Genomic DNA, 24,045 nt, shown 5'->3' with positions numbered 1-24,045 from the left:
ACTGGCGAGGACATGATCATGTTCCTTCAACGAGCAGAGGACATAGGGGGAAATAATGGTAAAACGTAAAAAGGAAATAATGGAAACTCAATTTATTGTCCATGCGTTTTGTGCGTCACAGAGACTAAACCGCATAGGGACATCGATGGAGACACAATATTTTAGGATCAACATGATCTGTGTTTGTCTGTGAACCTTAAATATTGAGCGCCTGCTCATTGCCGCTACATTTACTCAACGCATTATGCCGCTGTCCGGAGAGATGTCAGGGAGATTGTTTAACGCTGGCAGGAACTTGTAACAGCATTTCCGAGAATGTAACTAAACCACAACCCAATAACAGAACCATTATTGCTCTTGCGGTGCTGAGACGCAAAGTTCAAAAGGGAGATTGAGATTTTGGGGAGTTATAGGGTATCACTGTCTCACACACCACCTCATCATCACTTCCCAGTCACACAAAGGCACATGTCACATCCATCCCTTCCGGAGTGACTCAGTCACATTTCTCACCCAAATTCAATTTCTCCACGCCCCTCCTGGGGTACTCTGCAGATGACAGGGGTGTGTGACAAACGAGTCACGCCGCTACGTAACAAGCTGACACAGCAGAGAGTAGCGTTTGAAAACTGTCGGGGAAATGATGGGAAATACGGAGTTCAAAGTCCTAACACTTGGAAAATGCTTGTTCCCGGAAGACATTCAATGTTGTTTGCTCCGCTTTACACAGTACATGCTGGCTCACGGTATTTGATGTATTATCGTTAGTACCATCGTCAGTCCTTCTGCGGTTTATGCTATATCTGTAAAAAATAGGATGTATCGAATACTGTACACCGTTTCATACACCTCAGTGTATTGTACAAAGACAACTCAAGAACATACAATCCAAAATATTTGGAGCAACGGCTTCAATATAGAACAGCCTTGTTTCCCTTTTTAATTCACACTCGATTACCACAAGTGGCTATGATTATGCCGGAAACCATGCCGGACCATGAAATTGGTATTCTTAATCACTTCAACCCTGACGTCACCTTTCAACCATTCAAGTGGCATAGACGAGCAAAGTCCAAATATGTGTCAACATGTGAAGTATAATGTGGGGAAATGACAGCATTATCCAAAGTGAGCAACACTCAAAAAAATTGTTTTCCGTGACCCTTCCATTAAAAATAAATTGAGGGGAATGAGGCTGTCATTGTGTCTGACAGGAGATTGTTACAGTCCTGATGGAAGCCACCAAAATAACCAAGCATTCCTTCTCTCACATGTAAAACACAAACCACCATTGTTGTGTGTGCTTTTCAGAGGAGTCAGCATGTGTTTGCATCCCGTGTGATGTGACAAATTAGGCTTTGATACTAACAAGGGTAAGGAATGGCAGACACTACACAGTTTGTTTTTTTTTCCCATTCCGTTCTCCCCTCAGGAGAAGACGCTCTGCAGGAAGGGGAGCTGTCAACTGCATGTCACAGGATTGCGATGTGCATGCCAAGGTACCGGGGCACCAGGTCCAATCCAATTTACATTTTACTGGGAAACAACTGCCAAAGGCTTTGGGAAACTATGTTCAGGATAAAAAAGAAAAAAAGGAAATGACAATAGGATACCATAAACAATTTAAAAACAGTGTCCTCCTTAGCACAGCATTCTTGAAACATGCCCAATCAAATGAGTAGACTTCAAATGATTCAATATGCACAAAGAAACATTTGCAACATGACAGGATTCCTACAGAGTCTGTATATCTTTACAGTTCCTGGCACAGATTTGTCTGTGCATGGCCACCTATGTGTGGATGGCCATGCAGAGTTTGTTTGTTCTCACCGCGACCCTAGTGAGCATGAAATGGTTCGGACGATGAATGAATGAATGAATTTATACATATGTCAACCTAATGAATCTATACCTGGAATTAATTGCTTATTCCAGATTAGTCAATTCTATTCCTGCAGTAATTTACCTATGTGACCTGCTGCTGCCTCTGACTGATCAAAAAGCTACGTTTAATGCAGATGTTTGCTGCACTCTGCAATGGGGAGTGTCATATCTCATTAGGGAATACAGTATGTGCGTGTCCTGCAACAAGCCATCTGGTTGCCTGCCTCGGCTTTACACAAATATTTGTGCTAATTAGCAACTGGATTAACAATGGAAGGGTAGACATTTAGGAAGCAAGAGAAAAAATGCTTTGTCTGCTTAATTAAAATCTCTCAAAACAGGGCAAATAGCTTCATGCCTCACTCGAGAAGCCCCACCCCCTGCTTCTGCAGCTGCGTCGTCGTCGTAGTCGTCCTCCAACTACACCATATGTAATTGCTGTACTTTGCCACCGGGGGGTACACCATGCTCGGCTAAGTGAGAGCCGTAGTAATTCTTTTGACAGCTCCTCTGCCTACTGGTGCCTGCTGGATCCGACAAACATCACGGCAATCTGGAGCCATCAAAACAGCTGGCAGCAGGCCTGTGCTCCTCTGTTCCCACTCACTGCCACACTAATGCCGGTGTCTGAGCCGACACAGCCAGAACACGAGAGATTAGAGCATCCTGGCCAAAACAGGAAGACACTTGAATGTGAGAAGAAAAGGAATAACTTTAGCAATAAACTGTTGGCTGTGAAGATGTGACACTTTCTTTTCCATTTGCCGGAATTTCTCATTGAAGTAAAAACGGACTCTGCCTTTGTTAGCCCAAAAAACACCCTCTGGAAAAGCTATTATCTTTCAGAAGTAAAGTAAGAAAATAATCTGAATGCATGGGCCATTCCACTAGCCTCATGTACAATACCCATATTCCTGTCATCTAATTAGTCAAAAGTGGAGCACACGTGTGGAGGAAAGGCAAAGCAGAGCAGTGCAGAGCAGAGACGAGCAAAGCTCAACTGGCACATTCAAAAGAGATGTCGGATGTTTGCTTCCAAAACACTTCTATTAAATATATCATGTTGTGCTGGCACAGCATTAATGCTCCTTCTCTTTGGGTCAAGCTATTACCACTGACTGCTATTTTCATATTTCAAGTGCCATTGTCATTCAGCGTGATTGTTCCGCAGCTGCAGATGATGTAAGGTGTGACATCACCCATTGGTTTGTAGATATTTCAATGGTGAACACGGCTGTTTGTGGCTGTATGCTCGCTGGTTTGATATCCACAGCAAAAAGATTTGGGAGCAAAGAGGGAGTGGGTGCCCATCCATCTCCGATTTACGTTCTCATACTAGCCGTATTTTAACAGCGCGACTTAAACTAGCTTTACATGGCTACAAGAATGAGAGCAAGAAGGGGGAAAAAACATGTTGAAATTGGATGATTTATGGGTAATGAGACTTGATAGCACAAACGCAAAAACAAAATGCATGATCACGCCGGTCTGTCTTTGACCTGGAAGTGTCAGTACAACCATGTTGTCATGCAATCTATGATAATGATGCAGAATGGTTTCCAGTGAGGAAACCTGAAGTGTATTGCACCAAGATAACATTGTCACATGCTTCACCTCTTTTCGACATTTGCCTTGATTATTCATATTTTAATTTGTGCATGAATATGCATTGCACAGTTGATGTAAAAAGTAGAAAATAACTTCTGTAGAGTTATATTGTATGAATCGGTGCTGTTCTTAATTATCCTCATTCCCATTGCTTTTGTTGATTTTGATCCATGTACAAGAGAAATATACAATGGAAATACTCATAGTCCCCACAGCAGATTACCATAATGCAAACTACACATCTAAAATTGCAATCAAAACTATACAGAGACTCCAATTTTAATTGCTCACTGTATTTACATAAATAAGCCAAAATATTGTATTGCAGCCTTTCTGTAAATTATATTGCAACAGAAAGATTTGGCCCACTCACAAGGTGATGGTTGTTATTTTGATCGAGCTACATTTTGATCAAGCGTGTCAGACTAAAACTAATCTGCTGGTCAAAGGCCAACAAGCTGATGTAGGCAGAAACGCACTGCCACAACCTTGCTGAGCTTTGCACTCAGGACAACCCAAACACACACAGCATTTCTGTAATTCAGAGAGATCTATCAAAACTATAAATCCATAGCACAAGAGAAAATGAATATGTTCCCAGTAGAAGCATTTGTACTGCCGTTTTAATGCAATATAGCCCACAGAGTGTTGCATAGTCAGCCAAGAGTCTGAACTTGAAGACTTTGCTCACTTCTCTTATGACGTTCCTCCGGAGGAAAAATGATGAGTATTCTGTGCCAGGTCTGGCCACAGCTGAGTGGCCCGATGAGTTAAAAGGTTAGCAGAAGACAGCCAATTTGCAGGCTATTGTGCATGCTAGATATGACCGCCAGTGTGCCTCAGCAGTGCATCCGTCAGCTGCAATTCAACAAGTCCTACACTCAACTCACATACAAAACCTGACTCTTTTATGTGTGCCTTGCAGCGTCATGTTAAAATGATCTTTTCTACAAATCAATCAGGTTTTGTTCATGTTCCAAAATCAGGATCAGTGATTTAAAAAAACTAAAACAACAACAAACTTTCCGCTACCATTACATGGTTATACTAATAATTTTACTATTATACATTAAAGGCATAACATTCATTCTGCTTCATACGGAGGACACCGATTGAAGAATGGGTCAGCAAAACTTGCAATACTCCTGCTCTATGAGCTGATTTTTCTTTGGCTTTTTCATGTTTTTGACGCTAGCACAGATGCCTGGACACAATTGATGACAAAAAAAGGGATAATAAGCATACATCCAAATATGGATTAGTGTTATACAAGACTTCTTGGCAGGATAGTGCCTCACAATCATACCTTGGCTTGTAAATGTAAATAGTTCTGTGAAGATGCTTGTAATTCAAATCAATCAAATCTCAGATCAACTTATGCCATTGCAATGAATGGAAAGGCTGTTAATTAGTTCTAGGCCCCCACAAATTATGCCACTAGATTTTTTGAATGGGACAAGTAGTAATGTACAGTCCTGTACTGTCTAAATGAAATTGTAATAGCATAATAAAATATAACTGAAAGAAATTAACTTTCAGTTTTTCTTAATCAGTTCCGCTCCTTACATGTGTCTGTGTATACTGCATAGGTTTGGAGATAGGAGTGCTGGAACAGGGACCTAGCTTCAGACGATCATCATCATCGTCGACTGCAATCCAAAGCCAGTCCTGAACTCCACCATGCCGTCAGATCGACTTGCGCTGTCACAGAGTCAATTGCCTCAAAACCGCATGAATGCACTCTTGCTTTTATCTGAACCATATTCCTATCAGAGTTTCTGCACCAGAATCCTCATCTGTGCTCCTGCTTTGTTCACCTCACCTGTCACCTACTACAATCCCAAACCTGCGCTCCTCATCTGGTAAAGTATGTCCGCATTAAGCTCCCTTGCCCACATTCATCAGTGGACAAAACATTGTCACGACAGTCTGCTTGTCATCCCATGTTGCCTCCTCTTGTCATGGACAGTGGTATGCACCTCAATCAATCAAACTTTATTTATGAAGTGCTTTTCATACATGAGAATGTCATTCAAAGTGCTTCACGCAATTAAAATCACCCGCCTGCACCACTGTCCACAAGGGTGAAAACAAGCATACGCAAACACAAAATAAAAGGAAAAGAGCAATGACCTAAGGACCTGAGGCTAGGTACAGGGCATGTCATGAAGAAACACCATCTCACGGAGCCGTCTGTACCAGTACCAGATTGTGGGGCGCACTTTGCAAAACAAAACATGAAATTCAACCACAAAACACAACAGATACCTGCACTTTCCCTACAACCTCACCACATGAATGTAAATCATATGGTGAAGTTTGCTGTCACCTTCAAGTGCCGGAGTGTAAGACACACGAGTCCCAATCCCGTCTCTTGACTTCCGTGGTCGTTACGATTTAGTCACACATCTCATTATTATTGATTGTAATTATGTGAGTGGGTTTTTCTGTAAGCGAAACCTCTTTTTACGCTTGTATCACAATGTTAAAATGTTTGACATAATTGTGACTCTTTCATTATTTAAATTGCCATTATTTTTGTGGGTAATTCATAGTTTTGAAAAAAACAAACAAACAAACAAACAAACAAAAACAGTAGCATGCCATAAAAAAAGAAACGTCTCGGAACCTTACAGAGAAAAATGATTGGGTCATTGTTCAGTGCTGACAAGATTTCAACCACAGCTAGGAAGGACATCCTACCTCGTTCACAAGAGCGACCCAGGTATCCAGTTCCGGAGCAGTCGCATACATATCGGTTCCAGCCTTCCCTGCAGATGCCGTTGTTTTGGCAAGGATTGCTCAAACACTGTTTGGGAGGCTCCTTGGAGCACGAAGGCTTGACTCCAGCAGCCTTCTGAATTTCAGCCAGACGTCTCACATCTTTACTCTGTCCATCAATAAATAGATCCCGAATGCAGCCGACGTAGCCATAGTTAAGCAGAGCTGTCCACACCTCAGTGGGGAACACCAGGCCCATTTTGTTCTCTGGTAGGCCCCCAAGGTAAAGATTATCATCCAAGTCCAGAATTTCACTCTCGCCAGGGGCTGTATAGGCAGTTCGGAGGGTGTTGATAGAGATGGTACCTAAAAACAGAGACAGACGGATATTTTTAAGTCAGGTGTGAAATCCAGAAAACTCAAGGAAAGGCGTCCACTGGAGACGTTTGCTTAATAGGTGGTATCTGTTGAGACAGGGTCAGGGCTTTCTTCATTTAGAAAGACTGATGAATGTTGATAAGACATATTCATCATGAGGCAGCTAGTCTATTAACTGCTTGATCCCGTATCCCTAGCATCCTCCTCTCAATTTTCCCTGGATTCCTCATATCACATCTCATTTATCTTAAAGGAGCTGTCATTAAAAAAAAGTGTGTGAGAGAGCGCAGAGGTGAATAAAAATGTGGCGCCCCTTCAATCATTTTAGCCACTCCTAAAAAAAAAAAGCCATCTTTTTGAACTTGATTAACGGTCTGAAGCGTTTTTTCACTCAGTCTCTCCTTCTGTTATCCTCTCCAACATATACCTGCAACAAGAGGTTTGTGTGTTTCTCCACCATGATTTATTGCTCTCATTCAGGTTTAATTCTCGATCTGGCGAACGGTAAACAACAGCGGACATGACTGGACTGTTAAGTTTAGGAAAGAAAGGCCTTAGTGTGAAAATTGGATTGCGTGATTAATTTGTACACGGATCTGTTACTCTTAGTTTAGGTGCCATTGTGGATCTTTAATTAATAACCACTGCCTGCACTTCCCACATGCAGTAATCTATACAGCAGGTTTCTGCCTGGAGAAAACAGTGGAGAAATCGGCTAAGGATGCTACAAAATAATATAGCCATAAAATAATAATTTGCATTTTGACTGGCAAATGCTTGCAAATGAAGATATGAGGGGGTAATAGTCTATTGCCTCTGGCCAAATGTCTTCACTGTTTGTTGTGAAATGGGAGCAGAGCTTTTAAGTTACTTTTCTTCTCAAACTGTTTGTGTTGGGTTGGATGATTTGGAAGCCCTCAAGCCTATATTAATTTTCTTCAGGGCTGCATGGCATTTTATGGACACACTAAACACTAAATGGGGCCGTTCACATTTTATTACACCTACCATTAGCATGCACATTTGTGAATACTGCATCATATTAATTGTATGTATGAGAAATACGCTCAGTATCTTGTTAAATTTCTACTTGTGCCATGAGATGATCATGTTAAATATTTCTCTTCATTCAAGATGAGTCAGCACTGTTTTGCAAACAATTACAATGACTGAGAGAACATTGAGGGACCAGTGGTGGAATTATTAACCTCGTCCCACCAACATGTTGTAGCCCGATTCGAGGGTCTTGGCCCCAGACATCTGTTCCAACGCTTCCCCGCCACAGCCCACTGTCCCTGCTCTTTCTAGCCACATCTGTTGTGACTTCCAAGCTTTGCAGACTTGGCAAGGGCCACCCGTTACATAGCCAGAACAGCTCCCTTCAGGTTACAACTAATGAGCACACTATATCAAACTCATTAGTGAAAAAAAGTTTTTCCACATCCTAGGGCAGGTACTTAACTCAAGCGTCAACATTAGTGTGGCCAATGTGGTTAGTGATGGGAGTATCCACCTTCACGTTTGTGCCTGACCCCATTAAACAGTGTGACAAGCTCAGGATGGCGTGGTCAGAATGTAACCATGAATTACCGGTAAACATTTTTCTATTGTGTAAAATTGACTGTTGACTAATCATGTCGTGAAAACAATTAGGAAAAAATGGAGCACACTACGTAATTCAGTTCAAAAAATGTATCCTTCTGCATGCTGTGTATTAGCTGAAGTGACATTTGATCAATTGACCATAGATTTTGCCAACAGTCAATCATTATTATTAATTATTATTTCCTACATACACACCATCACCTGATGACTTCTTTACAATTCATTACATCTACATGTGAATGCTATTATTTTATGAATAATCAAACATGGATGGGTTTTTTCCCCCCCCCCCGAGGTAGGCTTTCTAAATTGATGCAAGCGGGAGACAAGAGGTTGTAAGCATATTTAAAAGATGGGTTCCGAGTTCTCTGCTTTCTTGTCTCAGTCCCGCAAAGGAAGTGTGCAAACACAGTTTTACTACATTGTCGAAAGGCACTAGAGAATCCTTTGGGGATGTGTGCCATCACCAGGCAAGTAGCACGTGGACCGTAACGCATATGCACAATTTAGGACTATGTTTGGAACATCATTCATCGGCAAAAGGATTCAGGCATGTGCGTGTGTGAATGCTGCAGAGCATAAAAGAGGAGGAGATGGATCTGGTACAAAGATGGGAACATGGAGATAAAGTCTCTGTAAAGAGCATGGAGGAGGAGAGAACAATGAAAGAAAAGATGAACAATGAAGTAAGCAGAGGATAAACGACGACGCTTGATCAAACTAACAATGCACACCGTACAGCTCGGTGAATAATGATGATGAAGCTCCCTAAATTTCAAAGGCTTCAAGAGGGTTGACCCTTCCCCTATTATTAAACGAGAAAGTAGGGCTCTCACACTTTCTGCATCAGCAGCCGGCCGCAACTTGGCATGATACCTCCTAACCCCACTCACACATCCCCAAAATGTGTTAAACCGAGGATTACTACAATCCAGTTAGGACGATACGGCCAAATCTCTCTATGTGATTGGATTCTCGGTAGGGAGAGAGCTCCAGAGATGTGTTACCTCTGTCAGTGTGGATGAGCGTGTGGTCATATTCCGAACGGGTGCGCACACTGTGGCAGGAAGATGGATCCACAATGGAGCGATGTCCATATATCTGTGACCGACACCACTGTCATGCCCAGAAGACCTCACTTAAAAGATGAGTGTCACTTAACGTCTCTAATGTGTTGAGGTTACAAGATGCAGCCGGAGTCCATTCACAGATCTGCTTCCTGTAGGAAGAGCCTGAAGGCGGCCGAGATCATTACCCACTATTGTCAAGGATGCAGCTCAAGTGTTGCTCATAGAAGACCCGGCTGCGGGATAATTACGTTGGGCTCTTGTGGCACACTTGAGTTTTGAGTCAGTCTTGAGTATTAATAGAACATTTGACGAGTGGCAAATTGCACCATATGCTTCAGGTTTATCGCTCCCACTTGATTTGTGAATGTGTACTGCATTATAAAATACTGCTTTAATTTAACGAAATATTCAATTGCAATGTGAACAGAAAATTGGAACTCTTATTGCAGTGCGACGTTCTCGACTATTTAAACAAAGTAATACAATAGAACACAACCTCTTCCATGACCCTGGTCAAATACTCTCAAATGGTCGGCATTGACAGTTTTGAAGTATACCATTCATTGAAGGTGCACCTTATAATCCAAAATATGGTAGTGTGGCCGGCACCATGGTACAAAACCATGGTATGGTTTTGGGGCATTCAGGGGTTTTAATTTATACTTTCCTTTATATATATACTGTGTGTGTGTGTGTGTGTATATATATATATATATATATATATTATACGTGTTCTCAGAATTGTACAGCATGTCACTCACAAAAATTGAAACTATAAATGTATGTAAAAGTTATAAAAGGTATTCAATGAGCGACGCCTGGGTTACTTCTGAATGAATGAAAGAGTCCTCAGACTTTAATGCTTCAATTTGAGGTGCAGTGCACACAGCAGTTTATCAAACAATATTGTTTTTGTTGTAATTTGCCATTCAAATTAATTTCAAGACAGAAAATTAAGATGCAGTGAGGTTTCCTACTTGCATATTAATAATATTGCTAAGATGACCCAGCGCTGGTAAATTGGAAACGTGTGATCTGAAAACATAGATGCTTCAAGCCCTAATTGTAACCGAACTGTAAATCTTCTCACTTGTGTACAATTTCAGATCATTGTGTCCCTTTTTTATAGCATGGAATAATTGATTATATGAATGTATAGAAAACAAGATAAATTATTCTTAAATGCCATTAGTGTACGTCTCAGCACAGCGCTGTGTAGCAACTATCTTGGTCCTGGTAGAAACCACCTCCTGTTTCCATGGAAACTTCGACAGGGTAGACAGAACAGTGATTCGCAAAAGCTCAACAAAATGTTCTGTAGAATGTATGTGGGGACAAGACAGATAATGAGCACCACCTAAGACAAGAAATATTTTTTGTTTGACCTGCCATTAATAAAAGTCCGAATATTTAATTTTAAAATACAACTTTGACTTCATGACACTCAATGCTATGCAGGGATGGAGAAAGTGTGAGAGAGAAAAAAAGGAATGCAGAATTCTCACCCAAAGTTATGTATAATTATGCACATTGTACCTCTAACTCTGGACCAAAACCCAGTTTTGCTTTAGGCTACAATGAATTCTCAATTGCAGCTTTTGAGATGGGGAGTAGAAACTGACAACGAGTACATCTAATTTACAGCCTGACATTGCAAGGGCTTGGCTCGACGGACATACTAATAAAATGCTGTCTAGACAATCAAATCAAAAGGGAATTCAACAGCAAATCTGACCTCAGGGACACGTCAGAAGAGGGGTCAAACAGCAAAGCCAAGTAGGGATTGAACGTTTAAAAAAATCCAGAATGACTGTTTGAAAAAAACCCCAGAAAAAATAAATAAATCAGTGAACCCGACCAAGAAATTTGCATGAAAGGTTCATAAAATGTGATCTGATTTTCAACTTAATCACAACAATAGACACACATTCTGCTTAAACACAAAATCATTTGACATATTGGATTCCCAATGTAAACATTCACAGTGCAGGGTGGAAAAATATTTGCCAGATCACATTTTATGACCAATGAATGCAAATGGGCGGCCCGGTAGTTCAGTGGTTAGCACGTCGGCTTCACAGTGCAGAGGTACCGGGTTCGATTCCAGCTCCGGCCTCCCTGTGTGGAGTTTGCATGTTCTCCCCGGGCCTCTGTGGGTTTTCTCCGGGTGCTCCGGTTTCCTCCCACATTCCAAAAACATGCGTGGCAGGCTGATTGAACACTCTAAATTGTCCCTAGGTGTGAGTGTGAGCGTGGATGGTTGTTCGTCTCTGTGTGCCCTGTGATTGGCTGGCAACCGATTCAGGGTGTCCCCCGCCTACTGCCCGAAGACGGCTGGGATAGGGCTCCAGCACCCCCCGCGACCCTAGTGAGGATCAAGCGGTTCGGAAAATGGATGGAATGGATGAATGCAAATGCTAAGTCGGTACTTCCAAAGGGACATGCATGTTGTTGCAACCACAATATATGTCTTCTATTTTCATTGAGTAATTATATTTCATACCATTTAACATTTTTATTTATTTCATACCTTGCTTTGGTTCTTTCTAAATAGTTTTATTGTGCCAATATTTTTGAAGACATATGGATAGCTTCATGAAGGGTTGCCCATTTGAAGTGGTCTTACCAGATCTTCCGTCTCGTTGGAAGTCCACGTGGTACCACTCGCCATCATTGACCTTCTTGTTGACTGCCTTGGTCTTTGTAGTCCCTGAGCCCATGTCGAGCAGCAGATACAGATGGCCATCCAACATCTCAATCGCAAAGAAGTCCACTTTGAGGATCTGGGGACTTTTGGAATCCTTCTGCTGCTGCTTTGGCTTGCCATGGCTGAAGAGGAGGAGCCCGTTCGGCTCTGTGGTTCGGAAGTCAAATGAGATGGAGCCCGTCTTCTTCGCATTCCACTTGTTGAGGACGATAAAAGACTCAGGTGTCTCAAAAGTAATGGGGTCCAAAGTGGCCACATTCTCACACTTGAAGGCCACAGTACCGTGTAGCTTCATCTTGGGATCTCCCTGCTTGGCCAGCCTTGATAGCTCAAGTCTTACATCATTGTTTTTATACACAACCTGATGAGAAAAGAGGAAAAAGAGCTTGTAGCTATGTAGCTTGGCAAATGAATCATTTTTTAAAAATATAGGTACATTTTTGCAAATACACTGTGGGTTTACAACTTCCAGGTCGGTGTAACTGAGAGTTTCAGTAATGAGAATCAGGAAAACTGCCTTGCGACATTATTGCGACTGTATCAAAAAAAAAAATCTGATGTTGCCTACACAGAGTCTAAGTGAGAAGTCTGCAGGACTATGCACTCTTTAAAGAGTTACCAAGTCCCCTTAGCAGGGTTTAAGGGATGTTCTGTGGAGTAAAATTGAACCCCCTGGCTGATTGCTTTGCCTGTCAGAGAAGTTCGAGAACTGATGTAACAAAAACTATTACAATAGGTTTCAAATCCAAACTACAAGTGTTCCCTTTCCAAGTAATCCCCTGAGAATCAAAGACAAGTTTCCAACTTTCTCTGCCAAAGTCATGTGTACTCCTGGAAGCATTGCCTGTAAAAAGTCTCATTCATCCAGGTCGTTGTAAACGACTTGAATTGAACCCATCACAACTGGGCTGTTTTGATTTTGAAAGGCAACCAGGAAAGTCCAGTAATTATGGTTTTATTTTTATTTTTTTCCATAGCTTGCCTTGCTCTAACAAAGAGCTGAATAACAAAATTCACAAGGAGTCTTTATTCCATCGATCGACTAATATGTTCCCCTGTGCAATGACATTTGTTTTAACAGTGCTCACATTCTGGCATCATGAGACCAAGAATACACCCAACAATAGATCAACACAACTCGCTTGTGAATGTGTCACAAGAGATGATCTCAGAGGGCACTTGCCACTAATCGTAGAGTGTCACATTGTACTGTCAGCATGCTGTAACAGAGATAGACTGGAAACATCACAGAATGGCATAAAACTGGACATTCTTGGAAATGTCTTTGTCAAACACCTTTTGTGAATTTTGCCTTTCAGCTTCTTGTCACAGGACATCAAGTTGATCAAAAAGTACTGCTGCCCTGATCAGCTGGATGTGAGCATTAAAAGGTTTAGGGAAGGTCAAATTCAGTTCACCTCTAGATTGACCCTGAAAGTTCAGACAAACACAGAGTATCTTATCCATCCATCCATCCATCATCTACCGCTTATCCGGGGCCGGGTCGCGGGGGCAACAGCTTCAGCAGGGAAGCCCAGACTTCCCTCTCCCTAGCTACTTCTTCCAGCTCTCCCCGGGGGATTCCGAGGCGTTCCCAAGCCAGCTGGGTGACGTAGTCTCTCCAGCGTGTCCTGGGTCTTCCTCGGGGTCTCCTCCCGGTGGGACATGCCCGGAACACCTCACCAGGGAGGCGCTCAGGAGGCATCCGAATCAGATGCCCAAGCCACCTCATCTGGCTCCTCTCGATGTGGAGGAGAAGCGGCTCGACTCTGAGCCCCTCCCGGATGACCGAGCTCCTCACCTTATCTCTAAGGGAGAGCCCGGACACCCTGCGGAGAAAACTCATTTCGGCCGCTTGTATCCGGGATCTCGTTCTTTCGGTCACGACCCATAGCTCGTGGCCATAGATGAGGGTTGGGACGTAGATCGACCGGTAAATTGAGAGCTTCGCCCTTTGGCTCAGCTCCTTCTTTACCACGACAGACCGATACAACGTCCGCTATCACAGCAGACGCTGCACCGATCCGCCTGTCGATCTCTCGCTCCCTCCTGCCCTCACTCGTGAACAAGACCCCAAGATACTTAAACTCCTCCACTTGGGGTAATATCTCCTCCCCGACCCGGAGGGGGCAATCCACCCTTTTCCGACTGAGGACCATGGTTTCAGATTTGGAGGTGCTGATTTTCATCCCAACCGCTTCACACTCGGCTGCGAAACGCTCCAGTGAGAGTTGTAGAGCCCCGTTTGAAGGAGCCAACAGCACCACATCATCTGCAAAAAGCAGGGATCTAGAGTATCTTATTTCAGTTACAAAAGTAATGAGAGTAGTGAATTGTTCAGGAAGTTCGTTTCACAACCGTAAAGAAACACCCACTGCTGCCCCACTTAACCGTTGCGTCAAGTGTCATTTTGTTTAGTTTTTAAGTGGTGTGTGTCAGTTCATAAACAGGTAAGCTGGCAGAAGCTAACGCATGCCCTGAATGAAAATCAACAATCTATGGATGAGAACGTCTCTGCTAGACAAATAGCAGCTACACTGTGTCAAGAGGGGGCACTGCGAGGACCACTTTGCCGAAAGGAAAGTGCTGCTGTAATGGGGCTTAAACAAATTAGACACAGCAATAACCACATTATTATCCAATCTGCATAATGACAGCATCGCTAGAGTAAGAGTAGCAGTAATGACAGGGTTCCTTTGTACAGCCCAATAATGCATTTTATAATGAGACATTTACTGGCTAATTTTAGGGACGGATTTTTCGATAAAAATGACTGGGGTGATTCTAAATAGGCCTCATTTGGGAATCAAAACAACTTTGGTGAATGTGACTCGAGTATTTCGATGAGCCTCAGTGAAGCAAATACTAGCCACATTGAAAACTGAAAGTAATCTACAAGCTAGTGCTATACGGTCGGCGGAGGAAAAAAAAAATACATCCACCAAAAGTGGAACAGTCCAAGCATGCAAGTAAGTTAATTCCACCACAACATAATAGAAGACTTCCATTTAGAAGGTAATATTTGAACTGATTCATATGCACTGCATTGTCACAAAACAACGACTTTTGCTACATACGGTATATGCACGTAAGAGTGAGAGCTGTGAAAAGCACTGCATCTCATTTGGTGACAATTACAGCACCAGGATATACTGTACGAGACAACGAGGACACTTCAGATGGGATGATTGGATGTGCATGGAATATTGTGATTATTACAGAGCCATGGCTATTGTCTAACTGCAATGCGTGATGCGATGTGACCTACAATGTGACTGATACGATGAATGGAACTACTATACACAAGAAACAAGACACTATGTCTATTCCAGCATGAGCCTTTTACTATTGGGTCCTGCTTGTATTAGCAATGCCTTTTACACATCCTGTAAAAGCTTTCCATGCTGTTGTTTGGTATAATCATCAATGACATGTCATGGGAAGACAGAGTTGACCCTGCAATTTTCCAACTTTGAAGGCTGTACAGTACTCATCCTTTTATGCATTTGTTTGTTGTTGAAACTAGTAATTGTCGAAAGAGCGGGTAATAGCTGGGCTTTTGTGAAATCAAACTGCTGACTGCCCTAATTTAGGGTGGGGTCGCGGATGAGTTTTCAGGAGTAAATCGGAGCGGTGGTGAGTATGCGTGTGTATGTGCTTATGTATTTAAAATCCATACTTCAGTTATCCGAAGCGCTTGCCCTCACAAGGGTCGCGGGCATGCTGGAGCCTATCTCAGCTGTTTTCCTGCAGTATGGCGGGGTACATTGAACTTGTTACAAGCCAATCACAGGGCACACAAAGACAAACAACAACCATTCAAATCCCCATTTCCACTTAGGAACAAAATAGAGTGTTAACAACGCTTGTTTTTGGTAAGTGAGAGGAAAACCAAAGTACCTGGAGAAAACCCACACAGACACGGGGAGAACATGCAAACTCGACAATGGAAGGACACAGCTTGGATTCGAATCCTGGACCTCTGTACTGCGAGGCAGACATGCTAATGAGGCATCCATCTAGCTGCTATACTGAAAATACCTGTTAGAAAATTGAAAATGCATGGTCGCAAGCAGGCTTCATGTATCACGATTTTGACCAGGTATCCTAACAATTATCCGTAACACTGTATGTAACATCATGTTCATTCATTTCACGCTGATTTGAGCAAAGTGGCTTGCATTTTGGATTGAGAAACGTCCTCCCTTTAACAAAATTGAAAGAGGTGATATCATTTGGGCTCATGGAGCTCAATCAAGGACAAACACAATTTTAATATCATCAAATTAAAGCAGCAGATTCTTTCCACAGCGAATGGATGACAAGAGTCTGATTACACTGACAAGGATGTGTTGGTAGACTTTAAGTTAATATACAGGGAACAGTCAACAAACTCAAACATTACTTGCTTGAAGTGAAGGGCACCCAACGATGCAATAGAGCAGCACTAATTTGTCATCAAGGTAGATCGGTGACAATCAAGTGTTTTACTAATAGCAGTATTGCCATGGAAACTACAATATAACATTTAATTATAACTCGGTGGTGGCCTCGGCCATCTATTATGGCATTGTCTGCTGGTCAGGCAGCATCTCGGCCCGGGACAGAAAGAGACTGGAGCGACTGGTCAGGAAGGCCAGTTCTGTCCTGGGTTGCTCCCTTGACACTCTGGAGGAGGTGGGCAACAGAAGGATGCTAACTAAGCTAAAAGCTATGATGGCCAGTCCCTCCCACCCACTCCAGCCCGCCCTGACAGCACTTGGTAGCTCCTTCAGCCAGAGACTGTTACACCCGCGCTGCAAGATGGAGAGATACCGACGCTCGTTCCTACCGACTGCTGTCAGGCTGATGAATAAAATATAACAATCATAATAATAATAATAATTAAATGATGTGAAGGTAAATTGTAAATAGTACTGCGATTTATCCATTTGTGTTCATATTGTATTTAATTGAAAGATGTTTGTTGTTGGGTTTTTTTTCTCTTCTTCTTTCTACATACATTCTTGCTGCTGGAGGCTGTAAATTTCCCCATTGTGGGACAAATAAAGGATATCTTATCTTATCTTATCTTAATCAACTCAATTGTGAGCAATACATCAAACAGTCATTGTACATGCCGGTTCATTAAGTAGGTATCTCACTCAGCGGCGAAGGTTTGCAAGTATGCGCGCATGTAGAGATTTTTTCCTGGGAGGGTTCGTTCAATGCTGCAATTTTGGCCTTTAAAGGTCACATGCACGCAGATGCTAACATTGAATCTGATTAGCTTCGGGATGTTTGATGTTATGCTTTAAAATATGTCAGCTTTGTTGTTATGCAAAATATGAAATTAATGGGATTGAAGAGTAATCGTCATGTTAGCTTCGATCATACAAAGTAACAAAATCTACCACCTATATTGTAGGCCGCTACTTGAGTAGCGTATTTCCATGTATTCTCTAAAAAATTGTATCGCATATTAGTGCGTTCCGTCAGTACTGACAGAAGGTACATCAGTCCGTTCCTGATGGATGCCCATTTAGTTGATGATTAACAAATGACGGGAAACTTGAAGAAAAAAAAACGATGGACTAAGGACTGACGGAGGTGGGTTTTCATCATAAGTGCAATCGTCATGTACTGGGTCAAAAGTGCCAAGGGATGTCTGAGTCTGTCACTGGTGGACGCCCATTTTACTCACGACTGAAAATAAACATGCCCCGCTTGTCTCATGTGTTGTGTGTTCATACATTAGGTCAAAAAGTCTGTCAGGCAGTGTATTAACATGGCAGCTGCAGTTAAAAATAAAGAACATACACTATCAACCTTATGGAAAAAAATAATAATTCTTCCTCTCACTTGATTAGTCAAATCAGCTAATTATAGTTACCTGAATAAAATACATCTTTGTGACTCAACAAATGAAAAGTCTGATTGAAATGGATCAATCTTATGGTTGCTATGAATATCGAATAATAAAAAACGGGCCACAATGAGATTGTTAAATGTAACTTTTTTTAGTGTTAACATTTTTAACTACTTAGCGATTGGCTGACGACTAGTCCAAAGGGTTCCGCCGACCCCTCACCTAAAGTATGCAGGAATAGCCTTCAGTTCTGCTCTTACCCTGATGAGTGTTATAGAAAATGGATAGGCATTTTTAACTGGAGCATGTGTAACAAAAAAATAGCATAACACAATTGAAATGTGGGTACTGATCATTTCAAATGGAGCCTTTTGCGCCTGTCGGGCGTCTAGGACATTGAGAAATGTCCTCAGCTCGATCTAGTGGAGGCCAAACAATGTGTATGCGTGTGTATGTGCATATATGTGTCAAATTGCAGCCAAAAGTGGTATTTACCTCTTTGAGGCAGCCCATGAAGTTATTGCTAACTGGAGATCCAGGCAGGTCCGCTGTGCTCGGACTCCCTCCAACGTAGAAAAAGTCATCGGAGCCAAGCATGGTATAGTCTTCTTGCGTATATCCCGTCGTCGTCAGAATTCCGTCAACAGATATTGTTACCTAGACAACAAAGCACAGCGAAAAGAAATACTATACTCAGCCTACGTTAGGTGCAACTACCTTCATTCCTACCCGTTTGGGATGAGTTTTCCTCTACTTTTCCAGAAACCCATTTTCATGTCTGTTCAAGTCTTTTTTCTTGTACTGTTATTTTGTCCAAATGATTAGTTGGAGGACCCCATGCCCCCAAAGAAGTGCTGTTTTATAGAGTTAGTGAAGTGTCCAGGATAGAGTGTTAGTATTGCCCCGAATGCAACGTAAAATTATTTAGCAGACACAAAAATGGTGTTAGTAGAATGTTAACTGGACGAGTTTAACTCAAATATTAGTACGCCTAACAGTTCTAAAAAGAAGTCAGATGGTAGTGATGGAGTACATGCTGTGTAAGGCACAATTAATGTTTGAAAAATGGCCAAAGACAAAAAATAAGCATGCACGTCACTCTTTTCTTTTTGATTATTTTCATACAAAAAGATAGTGTGTGGGTTACGAACATCGGTAACACTTGCCAGTGCATTAGATGCATGCAAAAACTTATGGACACTGCCAAACCACAACAAGGCATGAGAAAGCACCAGAGAAGACAACCACAGCTCAACCGTCACATTCATGTTGACAAATGGCTTATGTGTCGCAACATGAAGTAAAAATGCATGCCATGCCAAATGAGTGAGGAGCCAAAGGAAGGCCAGCCAGACGGCAAAGAGCCCCAAACATTTAATCTATTCAAATTGAGGCTCTTAAAGGAGTGTCTCAAACAAAATTGGACAGGAAACGAGTACAAAGTAAATACAATTAGGAGGATACAAATGATGGGAAAAAAATCTAAATGTAAAACAAATCTGAAAAGTAACCAGAAGAGTACCAACCGCTAATTCCCTGTTTTTGTAAATGACGTCTACAGTTCAAAAAAAAAAAAATGAAAGAAAAAAAAAGGGAAAAAGAAACACACAGCAAATCCAAACTAAGAAACAATTAGTATATCTACCGAACAATGTAGTTTGTTTACCATAGCGTGTCCAATGCCTGAGTGCTTTGTGGAAAAGGGGGGAGAAAGGAAATTAAAAACTGTGAACAGAATAACGATTGTTACTCAAATCATATATGATGGTCAATACTGTTAGTACATTGTTAAAACGGCAAAGACCATACTGGTTAGTAGAATGACACATTCCATGGATGATGTTAGTTTGTTTTGAAAGCATGTTAGTAACAGAGAGGAAGTAGGGCAAAATAAGTTTAACAAGAAAAAAGCAGACCTAGACTTACGTTGTTAAAAAAATAAAGTTCTCAACGAGGTTTAAGATCTCAGCCAATGAAGTTCTACATGGTTTGTGTTGACATTCAGTTGACATTTCTTATCAAGTCTTTGTCAAATGTCATATCTTATTGGTGGTAATACGTGTTTTGGTTGTGTCCTGAGAGTTAGTTTTGGGGACTGTGTCTCAGGCTTCCCCTAGAAGACTCACGCACAACTGGACCTCTTCTCTGTTTTATTGACTTCAATTTACTTTGTAGCACCACTTGAGTGCAGAGGGAGAAAGAATTAAGACCCTGCGACAGCCTGAGGTGATTCAGTGTGATTCTTTTTTCCAGATAATGTGTGAATTGATTTGATTCAAAGAAGAGTTCCCCCTCCAAAAAATTCAGCGCAGACGTATTGGATTGACAAAGGCAGTTAGGGAAGTTTACAGTGTTCTGATTATGTTCTTCTGTCTGATGAAGTGTTTGCCTGGAAGTAAACTCCTCAGCCATGTGGTATAAAGTTTATATTTCGCATCCTGCTGACCGCATGAGAACATTTACCTTCCTATGAAAGACTAATAAATCTGCCTAATACATGAGAAGAAATGCAACCTTTGTACAAAAAACCTGCAATACACTTAGGATATCCCTGACACACTAACATTTAAACCTTTTGTCATCATACAATATTTTTTGATTAGTTCCCATACTTGAGTTTGATTGATTTTCATACCATTTAAAGCATCAGCGAAATTTGCCATAAAGTCTCAGAGTCCACTCCTCAGGGGCCCCTATCGAGCAAGTGTCGCTGCTCCAACACACTTGATTCAAAGAGGCAGCTCATAAACAAGCTTTGCACAAGCCTAGTAACAATCACTCATTTGAATAATGTGTTGGAGCAAGGGAAATATTAAAAACAGAATGCAATATCGAAAATAGGCTCCCGAGGACTGGACTTGGAGACCCCAGGTCTAAAATGTATTCCTTAGAGTAATAAAAAAAAAAAACAAACCCAAAAAAGACAACATAAAATAAAAAAGACCCCCTGCATTCCCAGCTAACAAGTGCTGCACTGTAAGTTGGCATTCCAATACAGGGTGGTGCCTGGAGAAACAAACTTGATCCATTCCATGAGGACGCTCGCAACTGTCTCAAATCATCATTCCCCATTGAAATGAATGGAAATGCTATTAATCTGTTTCAGTCTCCCCCCCAAAAGGTGTGTTTGTTAGGAAAATAACACTCGATATTGTTACCCTTGATAAAACCAGTGTAATGACTCAATTAAAAAGTATGAAAAGAATCAAACAGTTTGTGAGTTAATGCTTCAATTGCATTCATTTTCCGCCTGTTTTCTGAAGACAGCTCGGATAAGCTACAGCACGCCTGCAACCCTCATGACGATAAGCAAGTCTGATCCTTCTGTTGTGCCTGTCTTAGCCACAAGGGGCAGTAAAACATAGTCATACAGACACAAACAAATAGAAGTCACTCATTACTATTCTTAGAGACTCACTACAATGCCATTATGTTTGTTTTTGGCAGATGAAACTGAATAGAAGCCTTTGAGTATTCGGATACTGTCTGTTTTCATGTGCTGCCCTACATTTGTTTTGAAATATCCCTTGTTAAAGGGTTTTAACACCATAAATGTCGATGCCATCCAGTCGCCTATCAATGAAATTTCTTCATTATGTGTTAGGCATTAAGCTAGTGGGGGTATTCTTAAGGCAACATTCTAGAATTGTTTTCAAAATGAAACTTGTAATTCTCTGGTTATATTTAGTTTGACAGTACACCTCAACTAGGAATGGTAAATAGCTTGATGCTTCTTTTTTGAAGAATAGCTCACTATCTGACATATTGCTGCTTATTATAAGGGAAGTTGGGCTGGATTCCTTAACACCTACAGTGCTGAACCCTCAAGTGTGTGTTTGCAAGTCAAAGCAAAAAAAGAAAAAGAAAAAATGTGCCAAATAACTGCTCATATTCTCTTAATACTAACTTTAAGTCGGGTCATTAGTATCTCAAGGCACCAGTGTATATCATTTCTTTGAACTATGTTTATCAGAGATGCATATTATACAAATAACAGTAAGTGAGTGGAAAAAGTGTACTTGCTATGAAAAAAAAAATCTGTTGTTTCTTCCACTGATCTGCCTTCTCACCCAATTCATTAAATCATTAAACATTAAAGGTCGACAATCACTTAAATAATCATGCAGTTAATTTCAGTCAAACCTGACATGATAAAGCAGGAACCCATAACGCTTGTCAAAAATCTAAAGCAATTTTCATCTGCACGCTTTAAAATGTTTTTTTCTGTTTTATATCTCTACCTGCCATTGGCAAAATTGTCAATGTAATTAGATTGTTTGGCAATCTAATTACAACGTCTGGGAAAATTATACCGCACGAAACAGTATGATGGTAATGATTTAAGTGAATGTTGTAATTCATTTAGGTATCTTGTTCATCCTCTGTACTGTTACCTGACGTAGATTCCTTGTTACTTTGACATCATGCCAATCATTGTCATTAAATTTCCCATTGACTGGCTCCACCAGAGCTTCAAAGGCTCCAGACCCCAAATTAATGACGAGAGACACGGCCCCATTTTTCAATGCCAGGTTGACGTAGTCGGCCGATTTGCCGGTGTGCAGCATCAGTCCATTCCTCTGGAGGGTTTTGAATGACAATGTGATTTCATCGCTGCTGCTTTGAATTGGGTTCAAGGACAAGTCGTAACAGAAGAACTCAGATCCTTTGAAGGTTGCAACATACTCTTCTTTCCCTGCAGAGACCAAGAGAGAAAATGTGTTGAATTAATAACGTGCTCGAGTGGGTGCCTATTGGAATGCTGTCAGAGAGGAAAAAGAATGAGAAAGGGGGAAAAAAAAACATCTCAGAGTAGTTTGATTAATAATCAACATAAAGATTTGACAGATACCTACCACGGCCCAGGACCACAGGTGAGCATGGCACTGCATTTTGTGACTGAAAGTTATATGCTGAGTGGAAATGCATTTATATTTAATAAATACATTATAAAAGAGGATGTCTTCAATTGTGTACTGTACTGTTTGTTCCATTTGGTTCTTGTTGTATACGTCCCCCCCAGTTAGCAAGGTTTAGTGACGATATAAGGAGCTACTGAGCGTTCAACATTGTCCTCAAGGACACCGAAAGGCCTCAAGTGAACCAAAGGAGTCAAAGCGACAGCCCCCCTGTTACTAGACACCCACTTGACTCACTCATCCATGTTGCCTATAAAAAGGAGGGAAAGTGCAATTGTAATCCCCATCCTGAAAAGTGAACATTTCAGGGAAAATGAAAGGGTCATTCTGTGAACTGGATGTACTTTGCTTCATGATCATCAAAACTGAGCAGTTGGAAAATGGCTGCTGTCTCCATACCAAACATGAGAATATTACGTGATGTACCATTTTGCAGAGACTCAATGCCATCAACCAGATTGACAGTGCACAGAGCATATGAGCTACTGCATTGAAACGACTGACGGAACAGAAAGACAAGAAGGAATACTCTCAGAAAGAAAAAAAAGAACCCAAACGGACTCTCCACCCTTTTTTGGAATGCAGCCGTTATATTAGCTCACATAGAAAAAAAAATCATATCAACAAAAGGATATCGGCCAACGGCTACCCTTGCTGAACACTACACAGTACACCTCGCTGTTTAAACAGTGCTAGAAAAATTGTTCGGGACAGTTTACACCCAGGCTATCACCTGTTCAACCTGCTTTCTTCCAGACGGCGCTACAGGTGTGTCATCACCAAAACAAACAGACTCAAGAACCGCTTTTATCCCAAAGCCATTACCTTCCTAAAAGTAAATATGAAATGACAGGCCACATCTAGCCCCATTTGCACTGACACTTTATTCATATGCATCCCAAGGACCATACTGTACCTATAACACACACAGCCATATGTCGGCACTAAATGGTCATTATCATTGTTTGTTGTGTGTCTTGTTTCTATGTCATTGCATTTATCTTTAAATCTCGTTGTGTTGCTGTGCAATGACAAAAATATTATGATTCTGATTTGACAGCGCATTTGGGAAGTACTGCATTGTTTCAGTACTTTGTTATGTTATAGACCAGGGGTGTCCAAACTTTTTGCCAAGGGGGCCAGATTTTATGTGGTAAAATGTCGGGGGGGGCCGACCTTGGCTGACATTCTTTACATTGAACAACAATATTGTTCAACAAATTTTAGTAAGCCAGTCTGTTTCACATTTCCATTCATTCATTCATTCATTCATCTTCCTAACCGCTTTATCCTCACTAGGGTCGC

The 24,045-nt window shown here is 41.4% G+C and overlaps 2 protein-coding genes across 16 annotated transcripts in view; both read right to left on the bottom strand.

Moving 5' to 3' along the window:
* Positions 1-24,045, bottom strand: part of psme4a (proteasome activator subunit 4a) — a 415,963-nt gene that overhangs the window by 185,934 nt on the left and 205,984 nt on the right. The gene's annotated exons all lie outside the window — the stretch shown is intronic.
* LOC127610233 (neurexin-1a-like) overlaps positions 1-24,045 on the bottom strand; it is a 230,181-nt gene that overhangs the window by 132,163 nt on the left and 73,973 nt on the right. For 10 of the 15 annotated variants that reach the window (XM_052080106.1, XM_052080107.1, XM_052080117.1 and 7 more), the window contains 5 exons: positions 22,216-22,517; positions 19,488-19,511; positions 18,317-18,478; positions 11,893-12,334; positions 6,196-6,579 (listed from right to left, as the gene is read on the bottom strand). In XM_052080106.1, the coding sequence (XP_051936066.1) occupies positions 6,196-6,579; positions 11,893-12,334; positions 18,317-18,478; positions 19,488-19,511; positions 22,216-22,517 (1,314 nt within the window). The remainder of the gene's footprint in view (positions 1-6,195; positions 6,580-11,892; positions 12,335-18,316; positions 18,479-19,487; positions 19,512-22,215; positions 22,518-24,045) is intronic. The other 5 variants (XM_052080111.1, XM_052080119.1, XM_052080109.1 and 2 more) reach the window with 1 other exon arrangement.

Source organism: Hippocampus zosterae, chromosome 11 (genome assembly GCF_025434085.1).
Source record: "Hippocampus zosterae strain Florida chromosome 11, ASM2543408v3, whole genome shotgun sequence".
In the NCBI taxonomy this organism is placed as follows: domain Eukaryota; kingdom Metazoa; phylum Chordata; class Actinopteri; order Syngnathiformes; family Syngnathidae; genus Hippocampus; species Hippocampus zosterae.
This window is presented reverse-complemented; position numbering and strand designations above follow the sequence as displayed.